We start from the raw sequence: 24,221 nt of genomic DNA on the forward strand, positions 1-24,221 counted from the left end.
TAGAAGTTCCAGAAGGAGTAGACCAATATATCCTATTTTCACACCAGATGTAATTTGTGTAATTTGTAAAGAACTTGATGCTTATTTCGGTAATTCAAAACTTTGACCCTGGAGGTGGCAGAAGGAATGGTCCGATATAATCCATCTTCACACCAGACCAAAAAAATATTGTTATGAGTGTAATTTATAGACAATCGGACACTTTTGTAAAAATTTTAATTATTCAAAATCTTAACCCTTTGTGGGGGAGGTACTTGATGTAGCGAACTGATATTGTCCATTTTCGCACCTGACCTAGTACTAATACAAATATTAGAATTTGCCCTCCCTCTCTGTGCAGTAAAATATTTGCTTTGAAAATTTCGACCTTTTGTGGGGAGATACTAGAAGGAGTGGACCGATATTGCCCATCTCCGAACTCGATCTAAGTTTGAAAATAAAATTACGATGTATCAAGTTTGTATAAAAGCGGATATTCCCTTCGAGAGTTATCGTGCACACCAGTCAGCCAGACAGGCAGACGGATGAACGGACATTGCTAGATCGACACCAAATGTCTTAAAACGGATTTGGTTCAACGAGACCTAAGGTCTAAACCGTTATTTCGATGAGGCATATATTGGCCGTATCAAATGATATATACCCTCTCTTGCCATATGACTGTGAAAGCTCTTCTATATCTGAACCGATTTTCACTAAATTTGACATACTTGTTTTTAGGAATGAAATGGGTGGGGTGTGCTAAATTCATTCTAAATCGGGCAATAAATGCGACCTGTACTCTGTTTATAAAAATACATGAACAGACGGACGGACATATATAAATAGACTCAGAATGAGATTCTATGCAGATCATCAAAAATAACTACAGGTCTATCTCGCTTCCTTCTCCATGTTACAAACAAATGCCCAAAGACATAATACCCTGACCACAGTGTGGTGTAGGTTATATTGAAAAAGTCACCTATTTTTGGACATTAAAAAAATGTTGGATTATCTGGCAAGGTAAGTGGTTAATATTTTGACAAACTCTCTCTCTGCTCCTGGTATCTGGAAGTCCACAATATATAGGTCCTAGAATTTTACCTACCACCATGGTGAAGGTTATATTTTTTCTTTGGATGAGCTTTCAACAATGAATATGCAGAATTAATTAATTCGCCAGAATCTTTCAATTCAGATATCGCATCTTGTACGTGATATTCCCTCAATTTTTCTCACAGATTTTTGAAATTTTCTTTCCAATCCAAAACTACAAATTTAATGACTGTTTATTAACTTTTAATTTGAATGATAACTTATTTACTCGCTGGCTTTTATGAACTTATCTTTTGAGAGAAATAACTAATTTTCAAAAGTATTTTTCCAAGTTTTATTCTCAACGACACAAAAACAAAAAAAAAAAAAAAATGGAAAGAAATAATAAAGATAATATCCAGCCACCTCTTATGGTTTATGGTTTGGTTTGGCCATATCAAATAACTACTTCAAGCTTCAAGTTGTTGCTCCCCCTTTTTTGCGTTTGGTATTTTTAACTGCCCGCCAGCCTTTTTGCTTTTGCTCGTTCTTTTGTTGCATTCTTTTCTTCATCACGTCCATCATTAATTACTTTAAAAACTAATTTATCACTTAGACGCCAAAGTGGAGCTAATAACTTTTGCCCGTTTTGTGCTACCGAAAAATAAGTCCAAACCCTCCTGTGCAAAAGATGCAATGGAACAAAAAGGGACGTGAGCCCCGAACACAAAACGGGGATAACGTAACGCAGAATAAAGTAAATCTTGTGAAATCTTTTGAAGAGCAAAGCAAGAAGAATGAAACGGCGGAAAAACCAGGGATACCGAATGGAAAAACTGCATTCATACATTAATTATCTTGTAAATGTCTGGTATTTGCAGAATTTCTTTTTGCATATTTTTCGTCGATTTTTTCCTTCTCGTTTTGCTTTTTAGTGCATTCTTTTTCAAGTGATTCATTTGGCTGGGTTTTTTCTTCTTCTGCCTTCGTTTTTTTGGGAAGGCTACTCTTACGGTACAAATTACAGTTTGACATATTGCTTGGACTGTGATGGTGACTGTTGCTGGCAGGAATTGAAAAAAGAAAGGGGAAAAACGGACAAAGCAAACGAGCGAAAAAAAATTGCCGATCCTTGGCCACTAACGAGACTGATATTTAATACGTCGTAGTTAGTGCCAGAGACAGCCGTGGCTCTGACCAAATCTAAATCTGTTGGACGTTGTTGTTGTAGTTGCTTACTTTGCTATCTGTTTCAGTGTTGTTTTTGTTTGGCAGGCAAATGTTGTTATTGGTATTGTTGTGTTTCCGTCTTTGTTAACTATCTTCATTTTTGTTAAATTTTGTGGTTGCCTTGTTGTTTTAACAGCTAATGCCAATAGTTTTTTTCTTCTCATTTCTTTCAGGGCTCAAGCTGTTATCCTATTTTAGTTTGTGTTTGCATTTTTGTTGTTGTTAGAATACCCTACACTGTTCAGCGGAATGTGACTAGGCTTATTTAATGTTGGCTTTCTGTTTTCATGGATAACGAAGATGTACTTAGACGGCGTAACTTTTATATGGGAATGGTTTATACCCTCATACTATAGATGGTATATATATTTAAATATCCCAAAATTGTCCCTTTGAAGAAAATCCATTTCGGGACATTTGCCGTCGTCGTGCTCTTCAAAGGCAATATCCAATTTGCTATTCGAAAATTGGCATATTTTCATATTGATCCACTTCTTCTACAGAAGACATCATTTGATATATTTGAAAATGAGCTTATGGTATTAAGGTCGGTCAGAAAATTGAGCAATATGTATCCGCTCTTTTTGATACATTTCCCGCAAATCCCTTCAATTTTCATCAAAATCCTGTAACTATAACAAAACTGGATTAGTATCTAATATAGTTAAAATAATGTACATCTCAATATTTGCAGATTTAGGCCAGGTCTTCGAGGAGCAAGGATGATTCCGCTTTCGGGGATCATAGCTGATTGACAACGGACACGTCCACAGATTTCGGATAGAGGAAATTCAAGAAGATATACTGGGTAGCTGCGAATTGAATAAGCGGTCGCAGACGGTCAACAGATCTGAAGGAGGCTTAAATAGCCGAGTGCCAATGTTCCTTACAAGGATTAGGCGATGTTTCGGCGATCCTAAAATAGCCAAACTTCTGTGCACGTCCCCACATAAAGAGGACCCCTAACACTGGAGTGTTATGCGACCAGGTGTCCATTAGTGTTACAAATTTGCAGACGGGAGATTACAGATTTGTAGAGAAGTTTTGTTGGTACCTGGACTTCTCAACGCCCAGTATTGAGATGCTGGGCTTTGGTCGGTCTCACTCCCTTCACAAGACAAATTTTATTGCCAACAAAAAAAAAAAAAAAAAAAACAATCGTATTTCGACTGGCGCTGATGTGGAGGCCCTGGCACCCTCAGTCAAAAAAGCTACAAGTTCGAAGTGAACCTCAACAAAAAATCAGACTCGGAGAGCGATGTAGGATCGTCTGCTACCACTACTAGGGTGGAGACAATGATTTGACCGACAGAGTTAAAAGACAGAAACAAGGAATCCACCGGATCATTGCGGATATATAGATTTCTGGGAAAGACATCTGTCTGACGAGGAAGAGAACATGGATACCACGGTAGTCCAGGTCTCGACCTCTAATCATTGGTTGACTCCCAAGAAAGGCGACCTAAATAATTAATACCAATTAGTCGGAAAATGCCGTCAAGGCCACAATCTCAAGGAAAGAGGACAGACCGGCGTCTCCTTAAGCAGGATCCCCAAATGCAGGACAGTGGCAAAACCTCAAAAAAGGCTACGACTGCGGAGAACTCTTACTCATCTGGAAAGTTGGTATCTAAGGAGACTGGATCAAAGAAGCCTTCAAAAAAGAACTCTCGAGGTATCAGAGCCGGAAGTTCCACCCTCTAAAGCAATGAAAAGCAAGGATGAAATTTAGTCATCGGAGCTGCAGGCTTCAAATAATGCTGAAAAGAGCCTTCGAAGACCTTCATTCAAGAGACTAATAAGCCTTCGAAGACCTTCATTCAAGAGACAAAAATTTTTAAAAATAGAAAAAACAAATGTCACTTGAAAATCGAAGGTGTGTACCTTATTTAGTTTATTTGAGCAGCGTAATCTTTATATGAGACATAGGTCAACCCCAAAAATCGACAACAACATTCGACTTCTCCTGATACTTTTTCCAAAGCTGACAAAAAATGTGAACTAACTCGCCGATTTTTCTCTAGCTTTGCAAAATTGAAGAGGGATAATTCGGACCACTTTCTCAGGTTCCTTATTCACAGAAATACAATATTTTCTAAGGAATTTTGAACTATTAAAATACCCATAAAATGTAAAATTTATACCCGATTTTTTGCAACTTTCGCATATTTCAACATTTTTATTCACATTAGGTCTAGTATGAGAATAAGCTATATTTGAAAAAAAAAATTGAAAAACCATAAATTGCATATGTTTATGCCGAGAGGATTTTTTTCGGGCAACCTACTAATGACTCTAAACCCGTTTCACTTTAAGTCCGCATATCTATTCACATTTTCTCTGTAGTGCACTCCATAATCGGTTCAGGTCCCTTTTCGATTTCTATAAGTTAGATTGTATATATCCATTTCATTTCACTTCATTTTGTGTTGCTGTGTGGGCGTATATGTATATAAACATAAACATATGTATGTAAATGCACATGTAGGTATTTGGGATGATGCGGTTACTTTGACCAGGCGTTCAGGCTTAGTTAATCTCTTGGCAAACATTGGCTTTTTGTGCTACAGTCGAAACCGCAACACAGCACAAGATTTGTGTCCACAAATCTACTGCTGCTGCTGTCTCCCCCAACCCCTACCTACTCCTTCTTCTTCTCACCCCACCCGACCGACATGGTTGCCCAGTTTTTGTTGTGTTTGTTACTCTGCTGACCAAATCCTCAACCTCCCTTCATTTAAAACGTTGTTATTGTTTTTGTTGCTGCTGCTGTTGTTGTGGTTGCTTTCATTTCATTAATAAAAATAAAAAAGGGAAACAAAACTATAAAAACTAGCTCTTATTTAGGGATTGTTTCATTTGCTTGCCGAGGCGAGCGCATAGACATTGAGCGGCATCCTCCCTCGCATCAGCTCATCTCAGCTCCTAACACGACGATGCCATTAAAACGTGGCCAACCGAATGGAAATTGTAGAGATGGCTTAGTCCATATATGATGCAGTAGCTAGCTGGCTCAGCAGCCATTCAGCCATCATTGGTGTCCATTTCCTAGGGTTGTTACTTGTGTTGCCATTGCCATGGCCATTGATGTGGATACTAAACCTCCCCCTCCCTCTCCCTGATGCTGAAATAGTTACTGACAATTCCGTTCGTTTACTTTTTGGTCTGTGGTTTTGGTGTGCACAAAAAGCGACTGACTTTGAAAAATGTAGTTTCGCAAAAACGACCAAAAGCAGCAGCAACAACAACAACAGCAACGAAAAGAAAAATAAATAAAAATATTGGAAAATAAAAGCCTTTTTGGTTGGCTGGAATTTATATATTTTTAAGCCACTTTTGTTGATTTGTTGCCATTGTTTTTTTGGTGTCCCTTTATTTTTTTGTGCTCTGGCGTTTTTATTTATGTTTCCATTTGTTTTATTATTCCAGCTAAGTTGGAAATGAAAACTAGATAATTTCCACTTTTAAATCTGTCCAATTATTTATGGCACAAGTTTACAGGAAAGCTGGAGATTCTTGGAAGTGCTTCTCGGAGAGGCAATTTTGTTTTTCGTCTTAATTTACAAATGAATTGAAACAGGGTTCGGTTAAGTTTAGAGCAGAGAGCGGACAATATATTACCATATTACCAGCAGAAAAAGGCATACTTTTTTAATACCCGTGTAATTTTACCAGTTTATCTTGAGTAGTATCATAATTTAATATATGTAAACCCAGGCGGGAATTTTAATAAATATAACTAAACAAGAATTTCAGGGTCATGGACTGGATGTACAATATTCCAAGTGAAGTGATATTACTGGGTCAGTAGAGAAAATGATTAAAAAGAGTTTGATTTATAAGTTCAATTTTATTGTATAGACTTTTATGTAACCAACCTCAAATTTCATAAGTTCGAAATATTTGTTTGCAATCAATTAGTTATTAACAAAATTTTATTTTCCAGATATAGCATCTAAATATTAATACCATACCATAATAAGGGCCACATCAATATATGGAATATACAGCTGAGACCTTCAAAATTTGGTCATTTATATACAATTTTTATATTTACGTTTATCAACTTAAATTTGGCAAGTAGAAATATTGTAAATTCGACGGGCCGAGTTTTGAATACCCTCCACCATTTGGAACGATGTTGGCAATTTCAAACAAATAAAATCCGTTAGAAATTCTAAAAAATCTTAAAAATACCGAATGTAGCCATACGTACACAACGACATGGATCTGTATGGTTACTTTTTACAAATGTGAAACTTGAAAAAAATCGGTGAATAATGTAGCTAAAATCATCAAAATACCGAATATAGGGAGGTACCAACACGCGGACCTGTCATAGGCTGTAGTTTCCATTACGAATTTCAAATACGAAATTTGAAACAATTCCGGTGAATAATGTCGCTAAAATCATCAATATACCGAATATCGGAAGGTAAGGTTATACGGGGGCTATACAAAGAAGTGGACCTGCTCAGACAATTTTCTGTCATGGGCTGCAGTATCTGTTACGAACTTCAAATGCCAAATTTGAACAAATTCTGGTGAATTTTGTCGCTAAAATCATCAAAATACCGCATATCGGGAGGTACAGTTATATGGGGGCTATACGAAGACGTGGACCTGTATACGAAATATTTTTCCATAGGTTATAGTAACTATTAAGATTTTCTAATACGAAATTTGAAACGATTCCGGTGAATAATGTTGCTGAAATCATTAAAATATCGAATATCGGGAGCTCGCCTTATATGGGGGCTATACGAATGCTTGGAGCTGCACCGACGATTTTCTCTCATTACGAAATTTAAATATCAAATTTGAAACAATTCCAATGAATAACGTCGCTTAAATTACCAAAGTACACAAAATAGGAAGGATATGGGGACTACACCATGGGGACATGGACCTACATGGGCCATTTTCAATACCAAAAGTCCTGTGGACATAATATATATTTGGGTAAAATTTTATCAACCAACTTGATTTCGTTGGGAAGCTAGAGTGATTTCCACAGACAGACGGATGAAAGGACATCGCTAAATTGACATAGAATTTTATGCTGATCAAGAATATATATGTACTTTGTGGGGTGTTACAAACTTAATATACAAAAACAGGATCTATCCATTTTTTAGCTATTTTGTCATTTTTATACCCTCCTCCATAGTATGGAGAGTGTTACAAACTTAATATACCCTCCATACTATAGTAGAGGGTATAAAAATTACAAACATAGGTAAAAAATTGATAGATCTTCGATATAGGATTTTCAAAGATTTGGACCGATACCAATGATTTTTTATTGCCAATTATTGTGGTAGCATTTGAAATGTCTCCAAATTTGTTTCAAAGTCTACTTTAAAATATTTCAGAACATTCGATTCTATTTCAGGTTTGGGCTATTAACTGAAAACATTTTTAAGCGGATGAGATAGGGACCTCATGCCTTCCACTTGGAATTTTTTACATTCCAGATTGATACTTGAACTCTGGATTAACAACTGAATTTGGGCACTAACTATTATTAAATATTATATAAGTTCTGTAATTAGGTGGTCATTGCTAGGAGATATAATTATTAGATTTTTCAATTAAATTTTCATTCAAATCAATACTATGTTTCAATTAGTAATGACTTTATCTAACATGAAAATTGGATTACGATGAAATAAAATTTAATTTTCAGTCCCTACAGACCCAAACCCTTAAAAAGGCACATCTGTTTCAATAAACCTCATACTGACATTTTTACTTTGAACTGAATTCCTAATTAAGATGTTTGAAATTGATTAAAATAAATAAAATGTTGATTTGATGTAAATATTAACATATTTGCTCACCTCTTGCCTTGTCACTCTCTCTCCCTCTCTCGCTGTCAATTAGTCGTTATTAAATTCTAATTAAAGTTTTGTTATTTCTGCAAATTACCAAATTTATTCTTTATTTGTTTTATTTTAATTTTCGATTAAATATTTGAAGAATGTACGTAACATACAGTTGATTGTTTGATTATTTGGAAAACCGAAGGAACTCTTGCCACGGCATAAGCTATGTATAATTATCATGTTTGCCTTGCTTGCTCGATGGAAAAAAGAGTGAGGGGGAAAATGGTCTGGTCTTCCCATTAAAAGAACGAAATAATGTTTATGTCTTAAAAGGATTTCGTTTGATTTGCTTTGTGGCTAACATAAAATAAGAAGGAAACAATGTTTCCTTAAAATGGAAGCTACTTTGAAATGAAAAAAATTAAACAGATCTCGTAGATATGTTTTTTACAGGAAAGAAAGTAGATGAATTTTCAAGAACATTTCTTGTGAAATGTTAAAGATAACTTTCAACAAAAATGTGGTTATTTAAAAAAAAAAATAATAATTTTTTTGGTATTTTAAAATTGTGTAGTTAGAGGAATGTATAGATTAAAAAAGTTTTTTAATATTAGATATTTTTGGATAATAAAACTTATGAACTTAATAAAGAGATATTTTCATTGAAAATAACATTTCTGCAAATAACTTTTTCTGTAATGCATTTTAGATTTCCTTGGCATTTTGTCAAGTGGTCAAATGTAGGCACACCGTAATTTCGCGATAGGGAGTACTTGAAGAGTATGAGTTTACACAAAGTTTAGTCTTTACTTTTGATAGGAGAGCAGTCTGAAAAATTAGAGTGTTTGAAATATTAGGTAAATAAATTAATTGGAGTCTCCACAATTTCGAGGATTTTTATTTCCATTAGAAAGCGAGCCACGTATTCTCCGTAATCTACTCTCAGGAGTACTCCCGCTCGAATTCGAGCATAGCGTAAGCTTTGGCCTCGATGAATTTGCCCAGTGCACTTTATATTAGGGAAGAAAAATTGAGACTCTAGCCAGCCTTGCTCAGGCCCTGCCAAATCAATTGCAAATGAAAATCGAGAGAAAATACGTGTACTCTGTTTATACTCTTTCGTTCGAGGCTGCCCGTAGCTGCTCTAAACCCGGTGCTAATTTAGAGGCAGCTCAAAAATTCCGCAATATCGAAATGTGTGCTATATTAAAAAAATTCTGATTCTGAATCAGCGACGAAGTTTCTGTTGGCTCATTGGGTATGCCAATAAGTAGAATTATTGATTTTGTAGTGAATATCAGGCAGAAGCATGGCAAAAGCTAACAATGTATACAGAAAAATTCATTGTTGGGTGCAGCTTATGGTCTAGTGGTATCCTTGGACCGTACTTCTTCAATGATGCTGTGAATCGTCGTTAAATCATTTTTTTGACAAAAATGCAAGAGATTGACTTGCATGACATGTTGTTTCAACAACACGATGTCACTTGCCTTGCAGAACGTATAACACGGGATTTGTTGAGAGGCGATTACGGTAAATATTTTATTTCACGTTCGGGACGGGTCAATTCACCGACTAGATCAGCAGCTTAATGCCTTTAGACTATCTTTTGTGGGCTATGTTAAAGCTCATGTCTCTACAGGCCACCTCGTTTCAATTGGCGCATTGAAAGACAGACATTGAAGCATTTATTGGTGAGATACCGGACGAAATGTTGGAAAGTGTAGGCCAACATTGGACTAACGGATTAACTATTTGAGGTCCAGTAAGGGTTAACATTTGCAGGAAATAAACTTCGAACATTAAATTTTGTGGGCTGCACTCAAGTCAAATAAAGAGTTCATGAATCCTTTACACATTTTTTTTTTGTTTTGGAAAAAACGTTCCTTTAGCTCGTAAAAAATCACCCTTTACAATAAATCAAATCGTTGATAATTATTTTTCCATTTTCATTTTTCTTTATGGCTTCTACCAAAATTTCCTGCTACTAAAGAACTTTCCTAGAAGCTTGTCTTCATATTTCACAACGATGCAACATCCTTCCCTTAAATCCAAAAAAAAAGGAAGAAAAAAAAAACTTGTCACTCCTACAATCTTTCTAATTGTAATTGCTTTGTAATTTATAAAGAAAATTAAATTTTTCAATATTTTATTATTTTTACCCAACAACCAAAATGAAAAATAGGCCCCAAAGGCATCTGAGGACCGAGAATGCAATTGCACATGCAAGACACGAATGATGGCATGTCGAAGTGAATGTCTAAAGATGATAATAAAACTAAAAACATGACTTGTTGTTGTCGTTGTTGTTGTTGTTGATGTTACTAACTTGGATGCAGGTCTTGTAAATAATACTCTCTTGGTATCTACCACAAAGTTTTTTATTCTTAGTATTTTTGTTGTTGCTATTGGAAAAATCACTGACAATAGGAAAAATTACTTTTGTAAAAATTTGCTAAAAACACAACAAGGACGTTGTTGTTATTATTTTTGCAAACGTCCCTTGTTGTTATTGCAAAGAAAAATCTAGGTATTAGAAATAAAATTTATACTATTTATGGTTTTCCATTATTTCTTGTCGATAGATTTGTAGGTGGGTATTTGGGTGCACAAGAGAGCGTGTGTGTGTCTGCATTTCATTATGTCAATGTATAAGTGCCCATTTGTAAAAATCGAAATGTAATGTCGTTTCTTGTCAAGATTAAATTTGATTATATATTGATCAAACAATGTTGCCCGGAATAGCTTTGGGGCATAATACAACATTGTACCAATACCAAACCGGGCAACCCACCAACCAAATATGGCCTGAAAGCATGCTTGTCATCGCAGAGCTTTTCAAATTTGCAAGGAATCGTTCGTCGTCGAGTGCAACAAACACACGGAATGAAGGAAATAATGTTGTCGATGGCAACTGCTTAGCTAACACTAAACAGTCAATATTGTGCGTGTTTATTGGGGTGAATTCGGGGATTTAGCTTAGATTTGTGGAAAATAATTTAGAAAATTCAATTTAGGGCAATTGTCAGGCCAAAAATAAGTACCAAATAACATTCGGAATTTAATTTTTAAATGACAACATGTTGACAAAATTATGCGATTCTGATGCAATATATTTTTACTCTCAGAGGGTATGTATAATTTATTTTGGTTAATAAAGGGTTTTATCGAAGTTACAGTCGGTCCCTTTGGAGGAAATCAGTTTCAATACATTTGCCGTCCATGCCTATCTGGCTGGTGTGCACCAAAACTTTTGAAGGGTATCTCCCATTCAACATTTGACATATCCTTCTATTTCTGTCAAACTTAGATCGACTACGAAGATGGGCCATATAAGTCAACTCCTTCTGGCACTTACATTCCCAATAAAAGGTATAAGTTATCAAAACAAATATATAAAAGTTATTTAAAGGATGGGGTAGGCCCAATTTGATTGAAACTTTACACACCGTAATACATTCTTCACAAAGAGTCCAGATTTGGAATAATCAAAGATCTAAAACTGTGAAATTATTTTCCGATTTTTTTACACATCGTCAATTACAACATTTCTAAAAATTATTGGTTTAAAGTGAATATGCGATTTATTAGTCTACTCCTTCCCGCAGTTTCCTAAAAATGCATAAATTTGCATTAGTAAAACTTCTCTATTCTGACCCAAAGCCATCACCTGCATTATGAATTTTACACCCACCACACAATATTGATTGAGGGCGTAATGTTATATGAAGACTATACAATACTATACAGATGAAAAACTGCAACCAATTTCAGACTGCTGTCATTTCTAAGCCCCTCGTCCGACATGTCTTAAAATTATTCGATTCACAGCTTATTATATTGTTTACAAGCATACAAAAGCATTTTGGTCAGATTTTTCCAGAAAAAAATTTATTCGTGATGGAATTCAAGCGTGATAGTGTGATTTCTTTATATTTGGCTGGAAAATCACAAATTACTATCGTTAGAGCACTCCAGTATTTAAATGTGAATAGATCTTTCGTGTCTCGTAACATCGCTTGTTACCGTGATAATGGTAGCGTAGCCCGACGTCAAGAAAGTGGACGGAAGAAAACAGCAACATCAGCAGAAATGGTTCGAAGAGTAAGGAAGCGACTTGATCGAAACCCGCATCCACCGGAACTCAAGCGCCGGCCATGGTGATGGTGTGGGCCGCCATAACAGCCAATGGTCGCACTCCGCTCGTATTAATCGACGGTGGCATCAGAATAAATGCTGAATATTATCGCGAAAATATTCTGGAGGGTCTATTAAAGCCTTGGGCACGCAATATTTTAGACGCAGACCTTGGACATTCCAACAGGACACCGTCGCACTCAGCACGCGCCATCCAAGAATGGTTACAAAATGAGGTTCCTCGCTTCATTTCCAGCGCACAATGGCCACCAAAATCTCCGGATACGAATCCGTTGGACTGTTGTGTCTGGAGTATTTTGGAAAGCAAGGTTGGCACTAAAAAATACCAAAGTGTCGATCACCTCAAGTAAGCGCTCCGCCGGGAATAGGACAAAATACCGCAGAGCAACATTCGGGCAGCGTGTGACGGTTTCATTGGCCGTTTTAAGGCCATAATTCGCCCTAAAGGTGACCAATTCGAACAAATCTAAACTTATTCCAAAATTTGATGCTATTTCCGATATTTTTTGTTTTCATTCGATAAAATTAAAAAAAAATGTAAAAATTAAATTAAAAAAGTCAAATGCCACTTTGTTTTTTTTTCTCACCCAAAGAAACAAATTACAAAGAACACAAATTACAATTGTTTTCCGAAATTTGTTTGAAAAATATGCCTAAAATAAAAAATACTTGAAAAATACCAAAACGTGGGCCGACCTGACCCATATTTTGTACAAATGATACTACGTATAATCCATAGGCGTGTGTCAAACTGAAAAGCTCTATCTCAAATTTAACGAAGTATAGAGAAACAAATTTGAGGTAATTTGTGTTAATGGTGCGCTACAAAGTTTGGTTCCCAGGCCAGACCTTTTTGGGATTTTGATCAACTAAGCGAGTTATATTACCTATACTTGGACTTTCTCACTCCCATGTAAACTGTCGCACAGTATATTACCTCTGCCAATATAGGCTCACTTCTTGGGACCTTCTTCAAAAATGATCAAAATATTGAAAAAATATCACCTATAAAGCGGGCAGCATCCAAAATATGGTGAATATTTGGTACCATGTAATATTTGAATCACACTTGAGTCAGGCGCGATAATGAACAATATAAGTCCATTCTTTCTATTTTTTTCAATTTCTCACTTCGGGCATATCAATGTAAATTGCAGCGTGAAAAAAGGATATATTGATTCCACGAAATGGGAAATATTTTGAATTATAAGAAGTCTCAAACAATATGAAAGTACTAAAAATGTTCCTTCAAACTTAAAAATACTAAAGGAGTTCTCAATTTAGCGCAAAGAGAGTCTATTTTTTGTATCAGTAACCCTATTAAAACGTTCTACCTTCGAACTTTCCTATTTCCCTAATTCCGCTATAACAGCAGCAATTGGAGTAGGGTATTACAGAATATCGAATCCATAAATACTGCCAATGGCAATTGAACCCAATCATTGTTGTACATTGCATGTTTATGGATTCTTCGTCTTATTTAGTAGTTTTCGGTCACGAGTGTTCTTGTGCCATAGTGAAGGCACGTTTCAATATTGTTACCCGCCCGCTACAATACATCCTCCCCCTACGGAGTTGTACCATATTGTCCTTTTATTTTATGCAAAAGTAATATGCATTAGAAACATTCAACATTTGGCATACAAAACTTGAACAAATATGCAATGTTTGAGTGTACACGAATGTGTGTGTGCGTGTATGTGTGTCTGTGTGCACAAATGTGATTGTATGCAAAACAAAGCAGTATTGTCAAGAAGTCAATCAAATTATTTATGAACACACACAAAACTATTTTCTTCCTTTTCCTCCGATTCTCTTTTCCCAAAATACTCCAACACACACCCACACACATACCACCACACATAGTCATGCATAAATACTGAGATTTGTGAATTTGTCACAAGAATGGAAACACAAAAGGACTACAAACAGTCTACCCCCGAATTATTGCAGTTCGGTTGGGTAAATTCACTCAGAAATGCGGAAGAAATTCGATTGAATTTTCCACATTACAATTATAAGGAGATGACTGCATGCCTGTATCGATAATGATGATGATGGCGACGACAATGATGATGACAATCCAATTGCATTCGAAGCGGAATAATTCAAGTAAAATTAACTTGAGACGTTTAGCAGTCTACATAATCGGCATAGGTCGGAAATGAATTTTGTTTCTGAAAAGTTCACAGAGGAGTTTCAAAAGAAGTGGGGTCTAATTAATTAAATTCAAATATTTTTGTTTTCTTTTACAGAAATCAATTGGTTCTCAAATTACCACTTTTGCCAATACTCATGTTTAAACTGAGACTCAATATCTATTAGGTTGGATAATTCATTTTTGGAAAATATTAAAGAGAGATTCAGATTTTCAACCTATTTTGCTCAACTTATTTCCAATTCTGTATTCAAATAAATTGGAAGAAATCCTGAATGTAATTAATACAAAAATGGAAACATTCTAGTTGCCCTTCTATGCTATCCATCGTATTTTAAGTTTTTAATTCTTAGATTCAGTAACGCATCCAAAGTTTTACATTGTGGCCCATTAACCTGAAGTGTGAGGCAAAGACCTTAAAAATATGAATTTTTACCATTCTAGGGTAATACCAATATTGGCATCTATATTGAATAATTTTTGCGAGGATGTGTTCAAAATGCATAAAGTTCACAATATCAAATTGAATCAGGCAACAAATAGTCCATTTTATACACAATTTAAGGATTTCCTGTCCTTGATTTCTGCATAAATAATTTTCAAGGACTATGTGGTCAAGAATCGTGGTTTTCATAACATGTTCTTTATAACATGCTTTACAAGATTTGTGACTTTTAATGCAAGGACAGAAAATGTTGGTTTTCATATAAAAAATATTTTTCAATGACTTCCTAGCCGCAATTTGTTTTTTCCTTAACTTTTTTCATTAACTCCCTCAACAAGAATTGCTGATTTTAATAAAAACATTTTTTCAAATACTTTCTGGCCAAGAATAGGTTTCTGGTGGTTTTAAAAAAAGTTTTATTTGGCTTTCTGGACAAGAATCTTAGTTCTAAAAAATATTTTTTAAGGAATTGTGACTTTCATAAAAATATTTCTAAGCCAAAATTTGTGGCATTTATAAAAAATGTTTGATAATTTTTTTTCAAGGATTCTCTGAACAAGGACTTTTGCGTCAAGAATAGTGATTTTTATACAAATATTTATTTTCAAAAAACATTTTAATTTTATTATTTTTTCTGTTGTTCTCTAAAAATGATTTTCAAGGACTTCAAAGGTATGAAATGTCATGTTCATAAAAAATACTTTTGAAGGACTTCCCGGTCACTTTTCGTGGTTTTTAAAAGATATAATTTTTTCAAAGACTTCTTGGTCAAGAAAAAGTTTAATGGGCTTTCTAGCCAAGAATGTTAGTTCCAAAAAAAAAAAAATATTTTGCGAGGTATTGTGGATTTCATAAATTTTTTTCAAGCTAAATATCGTGGCATTTATAAAAAAAGCCGAAGATAGGAAATTGTCTTTTTTAAAATCATTTTTCAAGGTTATACAGGCCAGGAATCGTAGTTTTTATTGAAAATAGTTTTTTTCCTTGGACTTGTCTCTTAAAAATATTATTAACAATTTTGAAGATTTTTTACGGTTTTTCTGACAAAAAAAATTTGGATTAAAAAAATCGAGTCATTCTTGTATTGTGGATTTAAAAAAATGTTTTTAAGGACGTCCTGACCAAGAGTTGTGGATTTTTCAAAAATATTATTCAAGGAGTTCCCGAAAGTTCTTAAATCGATTTTTTTCGAAAAAAGTTTGTAGGGACTACCCGCACAAACCTCTTGCTAGAAAATCTTATTTTTTTATATTTAAGACTTTCTGGCATTTCATGGATTTTGATACAAAATTGTCTATTTTGTAAAAAGATTGAAAGACTTTAGGATTTTTAAAAAATAGAAATCGAGGCATTCACGGCTATATAAAAATTGTATATATATATTTTTTTTAATATTTTTGAGGATCCCCGGTCACAAATCTTGGTGTTGTAAGATCATTTTTTAAAACTCGTGGATATTTTTACCCTACAACACTATGTATTGAGGGTATTATAAGTTTGATTGGGCCAAAAATTATGTAACACCTCGAAATATTGGTTTCCCACATAGGAAGGATCCATATCTATCTCGCCGAGCTGAGTAGATCTAGCTATGTATGTCCGCCCGTGCGTCTGTAATCAGGGGTCGCAATTGTGGCCCGATCCTTACGAAAATGAAAATGGAGGTAAGGGGTTTATGGAGATGTACATTTTGATGTTTAAATGTACCAAGAAATTAAAATTTTCCTGATATTGCAGTCGCTCTAAAGGTCACAATTGAAAATCAATCGACAAGGAATTTTGAATGTGGAGAGAATTAAGAACAGGGAAGAGGTCGGGAATTTTAATTTTATTTAGTTGTAAAATGGACCACAACTTCTTTTTAATATATTTCGAATACATAATAACACGACTGAGTGCATAAATAAGCAATTCAGTAGTTCAAAAACGAAATCTTCCAAAATAGATTTGGACATAAGCCGGCTTCCAACATATTGACGTGTTAGGGTATCACATGGTCGCCCCTGCACGTCTATAGCCTTTGCTTGTTTGAAATATTTTTCTTTGAAATTATGTTTTTTTACGAACGTTTGGTAAAAAGTTTTTTTACCTAGAACTTTATTGAATAAATCGTGGATTTAATGTATTTTTCTTTCAGGGCTTCTCTATATGTCGTTCATGCAACGCGATTTTGAGTTTAACTAATTTGATATTATTTTAAGTCATTATCGGTATATTTCCTCGACAGCCCGTATTCGTCTTGGCCTTTCTTGTCATTTTTACAATTTAAAATTGCGTTGGAATATTACGAAATCAAGCATTTTCGCAAAATCTTCTATTCGATCATATCTCATTAAAGAGAGATCTAAATACAATATTTTGAAAGTACCACAGTAAAACCCTTTCCTCCCCCAACTGTCCAAACATGATGCCACTCACATCCAATTTGGCCATTGACTACATTGTGCCCCAAAGTCTTTTTCATACTTCATTTATCAGAGAGTGCTGTCGTACAGCAATGCAATCAATAATATTTTTTTCTTCGGACTGATTCTCTCTTCATTTCAAAAAACTGCTTACTGCTGTGTTCGGGACAGAAAGAAGCCAAGCCATACAAAATACGAACTCCAGCAGCATATCTATCGATTTCGATTTCTCCTTTGTCCAAGAAATTTTGTATGGTAATGGATTTTTATTTCGGTGTATTTGTCAAATGGTAATACTGTTGTTGCTGTTGTGTGTGTGTGTGCTGTCGAACTGTCGTTTGCACAAATGTGCGTGGAATACAAATGTTCAAGTGTTTGTGTTTTCTGCCATAGAGAAGAAAATTCAATTTGAAGCCATAAATTCAGTTTTGTCTTTCATTAGGACATATGGAGATGGCTTTGGGTATATTCGTGTTTGTGTGTGTGTGCTGGTGTGTGTGCGTGCGTGTGTTTAACAGCTACACCGAACATGTGAGTGCTTGAATTTGATAAGTCTTTAGAGTAATAAATGTTTTATTGTCATTACTTAAGTTGTAAATTTTGTATGTGTCTTTGTCATTTCGCATGCAGCCACATTGATCAAAATATTAAATTATATTTTACTTAATATTGAACTGACATGCATGTAGGTATGGATGTATGGCGTGTGGAGTCCATATATTTCATTTGCAATATTTCGGATAAATATTTTGGCCTTCGGGCCTTGTGTTCGGAGTGGTGAAAACATTGTCAAGTAGACATTGTCTTTGGGAGATCTGTGCCAGTACTTACCGGACCAAATTGTTCGAAATAGCTTTTGACATCTTCCAGTGTTGTGGGCGCCGATAGGCCACCCACAAATATTTTCTTCGTTCTCGTCACCATCTGTAAATTGCAAAGGAAAAAATAAAGGAACAATTAGATTGTGTAATATGTCGGTATAAATATTGCATGCATTAGTTATAAAATATTTTCTAAATACTGCCTGTGATTTGGCATAAATGTCTTTTTAAGTACAACGTTTCGGAAATTTCAATTGAATCTGATAAGATTTTGCAATTTTTTATTTTGTAGAAATTGAAAAGTTTTATGAGTCATTAATGCGAGTATGTGATCTGCAGAAGACAGCAATGTTTTATGATAGTCAAGGGCACTTAAGGACATATTAAAATAATTGTCTGTTTTACGGTTATTTTATTTAGCAGTTGATAAAAAAGTAAAAAATTAAATATAAAAATAGTTAATAAAACTAAGTCTCACATTGTATTAAAAATTGTGGCTAAATATATTCTAAAAAAATTTAAGACAGTTAGTATGTCGTACAAAGCTATGCTTACTAACTGTCCAAATCTTAGATTGTATACTTTTGATATATTTTTATGCTGATTCGGAAAAACAATGTTTAAAAATATTCTTAGAAATATTTGTTTTGTCTTAAAACAGGGTAAAAAAATATCATTTGCTGTTGCCGATAGATGTACAGGGTGAGTAGAAAAACTGCAGACTGCAGTCATTTCTAAGCCACTCATCCGACAGCTGTTAAAATTATTTCAGTGACAGTTTATTATATTGTTTACAAGCGTACAAAAGCATTTTGCTGAGAATTTTCCAGAATAAAAGTTATTTGCGATAGAATCCAATCGTGATAGTGTGATTTTTTTATATTTGGCTGGAAACCCACAAGTTTAAATATGAATAATTTTTTTGTGTCTCGTACCATCGCTCGTTTCCGTGATACTGGTAGCGTAGCCCAACATCAAGGTAGAGGACAGAAGAAAACAGCAAAATCAGCAGAAATGGTTCGAAAAGTAATAGAGCGACTCGATCGAAACCCGCGTTGCAGTGGCCGAAAAATGGCTCGTGAGCTGGACATATCGCAATATTCCATTCGGCAAATATTGTAAAATGAGCTCGGGGCAAAGCCATTAAAATTCCAAATAGTGCAAAAACTTACACCGCAACAGATAGAAATTAGACGCAAAAGAGCTAAAGAGTTGCTTCGCTTGGCGGAAAGTGGTGAACAGCCGAATTTGGTTTTCTCCTATGAGAAAACATTCATTGTTCAGCAGTTTGTAAACAAACAATATGATCGTGTTTCTTGCCAAAGAGGTCAGCTGAAAATGTGCACCTTCGGTTGGCCACCAGAACTCAAGCGCCGGTCATGGTGATGCTGTGGGCCGCCATAACAGCCGATGGTCGTTCTCCGATCGTATTAATCAACCGTGGCATCAGAATAAATTCCGAATATTATTGCGAAAATATTCTGGAGTGTGTATTAAAGCCTTGGGAGCGCTAACATTTTGGCCGCAGACATTGGACAGTCCAACAGGACTCAGCAGCATCGCACTCAGCACGCGCCACCGAAGAATGGTTACAAAGTGAGATTCCTCGCTTCATTTCCAGCGCACAATGGCCACCAAAATCTTCGGATGCCAATCTGTTGGACTATTGTGTCTGGAGTATTTTGGAAAGCAAGGTTGGCACTAAAAAATACCAAAGTGTCGATCACCTCAGGCAAGCGCTTCGCCGGGAATGGTCCATGTGAGGCTTTTTGTGAGGCTTATGGGTATTTAAAATCCTTTGTGGGGAAGGTACCAGAAGGAGTAGACTTGTTACATGGTTATTCAAATAATTCTAAATTTTGACAAGTTGTTGGAGAGGTACCAGAAGAAGTGGTCCGTCCTATCCGTTCTCCATACATGATTTTGTGTTGATAGAAATATTGGTATGTGCGAAATTTGAAGACCGAATCGGACTCTCATGTGAAGCGTTGTGATTATTGAAAATTTCGACATTTTGTGGGGGATATACTAGAAGTAGTGGGAGGATATTTTTCACTGACCAAACATTGATAAAATTGTTAGAATTTACAAAGTTTGAACAAAATCTAATGATCCTTTCTTGGTGTATAATGTAAATTCTTTTCTTTGAAAATGCTGGCCTTTTCTGATGGAGGTACCAAAAGCGATGGTCTGATATTGCCCATCTCCGAAATCGATCTATGTTTGATAATAATATAAGGATTTTCCAAGTTTGGAACCAATCGGATATTCCCTACGGGAGACTGATAGACGAATGGCACCCTTAGATTGACTGCTAATGTCCTGAATTGGATGTGATTCAAAGAGGCCATAATATCGATGATATATGTTTTGGCCTATCTAATGTTAAATGACTTCTCTAGCCCTATGTCTAAAAAAATCCACATTTGTTGGTCTAAAATGGTTAACAATTATTTTTTAAAATTCTTAAAAATATATTTCAGAATCCACGAATTGTGCTCTTTTATTTTTAGAAAATATTCCGCAACAAGTAAAAAAGCTTAGGCCCAAACTAATTTAATTTTTAAATTGATATTTTTACAGTCCTTCAAAAATGTTGTGATTGGTTTTTGTATTTTTCCCATATTTACGCTCTCTGTCGTGCTAATAGATATTCAAAAAATTTCAAGCAAAAGTTGTAGCCCATTTCACTCTCTAAATATTCTCTGATGACCATCCAAATTGATAGGCATCCACCCTATCAAAAACTCTTTTCCCATGCAAAACTCCGTCGACTGGTCTAAATTGTGATCTGTAGAGTATTTTCTGGAATTTCATATCGTTTAAATTTAAAAATTTTATATGCTGTGGTCTGTATACCGCGAGAAGTGACTGATTTCATTCTTGTAGAATTCTAACCTCTTTTCATTTTTCATTAAAGCATCTCTTTTATTTTCCTCGCCATAAATTATTTTCTCCTTTTTGAAAAACTGGCATTTGATTTGAAAAGTTTTGCTTATTTTCACACCGCTCAAGAGCAACTCGACACAATGCTTGATGTATCAAATAATAACATCTTGAGAAACTTACAACTTGTTTTGCTTCAGTTGATGGGATGGAATCACCGCCACAACGAAATGGCAAAACATTTAACATGGTTTCCGGATGCGTTCTCAAATTCCTTCATTTGTGCATTCGTGCAGCGGTAACAGCTCAGCGTGGAATGGTAAATACGCGTCATTTGCACCAGGTGCGGTGACTGTTGGCATACCTGTGTATGTGTATTTGTATATTCATGTGAGTGTGTGTGTGGGAGTAAAAAGTGTTAAAAATACAAACAGGGAAAAATTAAATGCAAACGTATGTAAGCTGTCATCAGCTTTTAATTACACACACTTTGTGCGAGCTCGTCGTGTGAGCATTTGAACATGCACACACTCACACACACACGTGCACATGAATGCACACCTTTGCATGCAAACGTCTCGGAAAAACAAATAAAACATCAGCAACAATGTTGCATGTGTTTACAACGATATAAAATTACACAACTCCCGTAACGCCAGCATTGAAAGCACGAAAGTGTTGTATGCTCTCCCCCTAACTCCACAAGAACTCCCACAATTTCCCATTCCCAGCTTCTGTGGGGCTGCTCTCATAAGTTTTGTTGCTTGTGGCTGGCGCATTTAACTCGTAGCAATAATGGTTAGCATTTTACAAATTTGTTGCTCGACTAAGACAAACAAAACACAACAGCCAGGACACACGGAGATGCATACATGCACATGTATGTGTAATGGCATATCCAGTGGAGCAAGCGTTAAAGATAACCATTACCAACACCACGAGCATAAAGACAGTAAGAAGTTTTGCCAACCTCTATTTAAGTGCTTAAAATACTAACAAGCCATAAGCACCATGGTCTGTTGGCAAAGGCGTAGTCGTCACCTCTCCGTCGTCGTCGTTGTCGCCTCCAATGCCAACGTAAGGTTATCCTTTTTTGTTAATTCACACTCTCCATCTCTCTGGCCAGCCATTGCATTGTTGTTTGGCCAGGCATGTTGTAACAACATGTAGCAAGGCTAAGAGTCGATTCGAGAGTGCAACACCCGTTTTAACAGCCAGGCAGTCAGCCATCCAGCCAGTCAGCCAGCTCACTAATAATATCTCTTGAAACATGATTGTCTTAATGGGATAAACAGCGTGATTACAAAACGACGTTTTGTAGCCATTTACCCCCAGTGAAACTGCAGCAAGGACATGCACTTGTACACACACACACACACACACGCATTCACTCGTGTGGCAAAATAAAAACGAGAATGTTAACTTGAATGCCTTCTTCAGACACTAGCACGCACCAAGGGGCAAACGAGCGCACGAAGGAACGCATGCACGAAACGGAAAAGTAATCAACCACAGTAATGGGCGGAAAATGGACGCTGTTGTTTACTTAGTTTGGCTACTAAAATTTTCGCCAACAACCAACAAAAGTTCTAATGAAAGGCTTAGAGGAGGAGAGGTCAAAAGAATGCAAAACGATGACTATGGAGATGGGGTTTTTTGCGAAATGAAGAAATTTACATGGGATTCAGTTGAAAAATTAAGGCGTTTATATAGCCATCCCGAAGCTGTTGGAGAAATCGGATAATTTTTTAAAAATGTATTAAAAGGGCCAAGTGAAATTTTCAATGGCCATCTCAAGGATTTTGTGCAGAAGGAAGTTATATTTTCCCAAACTCTATCTAAGCCATCAGAGATTTATAATCGAATATACAGGTTGAGATGAAATAACTGCAACCAACTTCAGACTGCTGTCATTTCTAAGCCACTCGTCAGACAGCTGTTAAAATTATTCCAATATCAGCTCATTATATTGTTTACAAGCATACAAAAGGATTTTGGTGAGAATTTTCCAGAAAAAGTTATTCGTGATGGAATTCAAGCGTGATAATGTGATTTCTTTATATTTGGCTGGAAAAACACAAGTGGCTATAGTTAGAGCACTCCAGCATTTAAAGGTGAATAAATCTTTTGTGTCGCTCGTATTAATCGGCAGTGGCATCAGAATAAATGCCGAATATTATTGCGAAAATTATTCTGGAGGGTGTATTAAAGCCTTGGGAACACAAACATATTTTCCGCAGACCTTGCACATTCCAAAAGGACTCAGCATAATCGCACTCAGCACGCGCGACTTAATAATGGTTACAAAATGGGGTTCCTCGCTTCATTTCCAGCGCAAAATGGCCACCAAAACCTCCGGATACCAATCCGTTGGACTATTGTGTCTGGAGCATTTTGGAAGGCAAGGTTGGCTTTAAAAAATACTAAAGTGGCGATCATCTCAAGCAAGCGCTTCGCCGTGAATGAGCCAAAATACCGCAGGGCAATATTCGGGCAGAGTGTGACGTTCGAAGGCCATAATTCGTGCCAAAGGTGACCAATTCGAAAAAATCTAAACTTATTCTAACTTATTCGATGCTATTTCCGACATTCTTTGCTTTCATTCAATAACATTAAAAAATTTAAAAATTATGGCGTTTGACTTAGTTTAAGTTTTTTTTTTTGCTTATCTCACCCTGTATAAGGTCAAACTGAGCCTTTCACAGGATTTCTTTAGGAAGGACTTTTTATTATATTTTTCCAAAAGCTATCTAAGCTGTAATAGTGAATTTTTCTGAACTTTATAAATAGTTATATTGACCCTAGTTTTTTTACAAATAAAATTTTGTGTAAAGTTCACGTTTAAAAAAAAAATTATTTGCTATTAGAATTTGTCAAATTTTCAGTCTTGATAATTACTATTTTCTATGTTCTCCTATTTTCACTTTTTTATATATTTTGCTTTACTAATTTGATAAATTTAAATTTTCTTTCGAATATATAAATACATAACCCATACCAGTATGTAAGATCCGGACTTTACTAGCAATTCAGCCCCCATTCAATTTCTCTTTTTTTCAACAAAATATTTATGTGGCATAGTTTTGCCAGATAACTACAACTCAACATTTATTTTCTGACCATCACTCATTCATGCTACCATTCCTTCATTCGTTTATCCATTCGTCCTGGGAGCAGCAACAGTATTGCACTCCAGCTGTTGTTTTACCCTGCCACACAGACAGCTCGGTATGTCATTCATGCATTTTTATATAAATCATGTGTATTTGCAAG

General features: G+C 35.6%; 1 protein-coding gene across 6 annotated transcripts in view; it reads right to left on the reverse strand.

The window, feature by feature from the left end:
* Positions 1–24,221, reverse strand: part of LOC101897588 (RNA-binding protein Musashi homolog Rbp6) — an 824,018-nt gene that overhangs the window by 318,564 nt on the left and 481,233 nt on the right. For all 6 annotated transcript variants that reach the window (XM_059119712.1, XM_059119713.1, XM_059119711.1 and 3 more), the window contains exon 7: positions 18,073–18,165. In XM_059119712.1, the coding sequence (XP_058975695.1) occupies positions 18,073–18,165 (93 nt within the window). The remainder of the gene's footprint in view (positions 1–18,072; positions 18,166–24,221) is intronic.

The sequence above is a fragment of the Musca domestica genome, unplaced genomic scaffold (assembly GCF_030504385.1).
Source record: "Musca domestica strain aabys unplaced genomic scaffold, Musca_domestica.polishedcontigs.V.1.1 15, whole genome shotgun sequence".
Lineage (NCBI taxonomy): Eukaryota > Metazoa > Arthropoda > Insecta > Diptera > Muscidae > Musca > Musca domestica.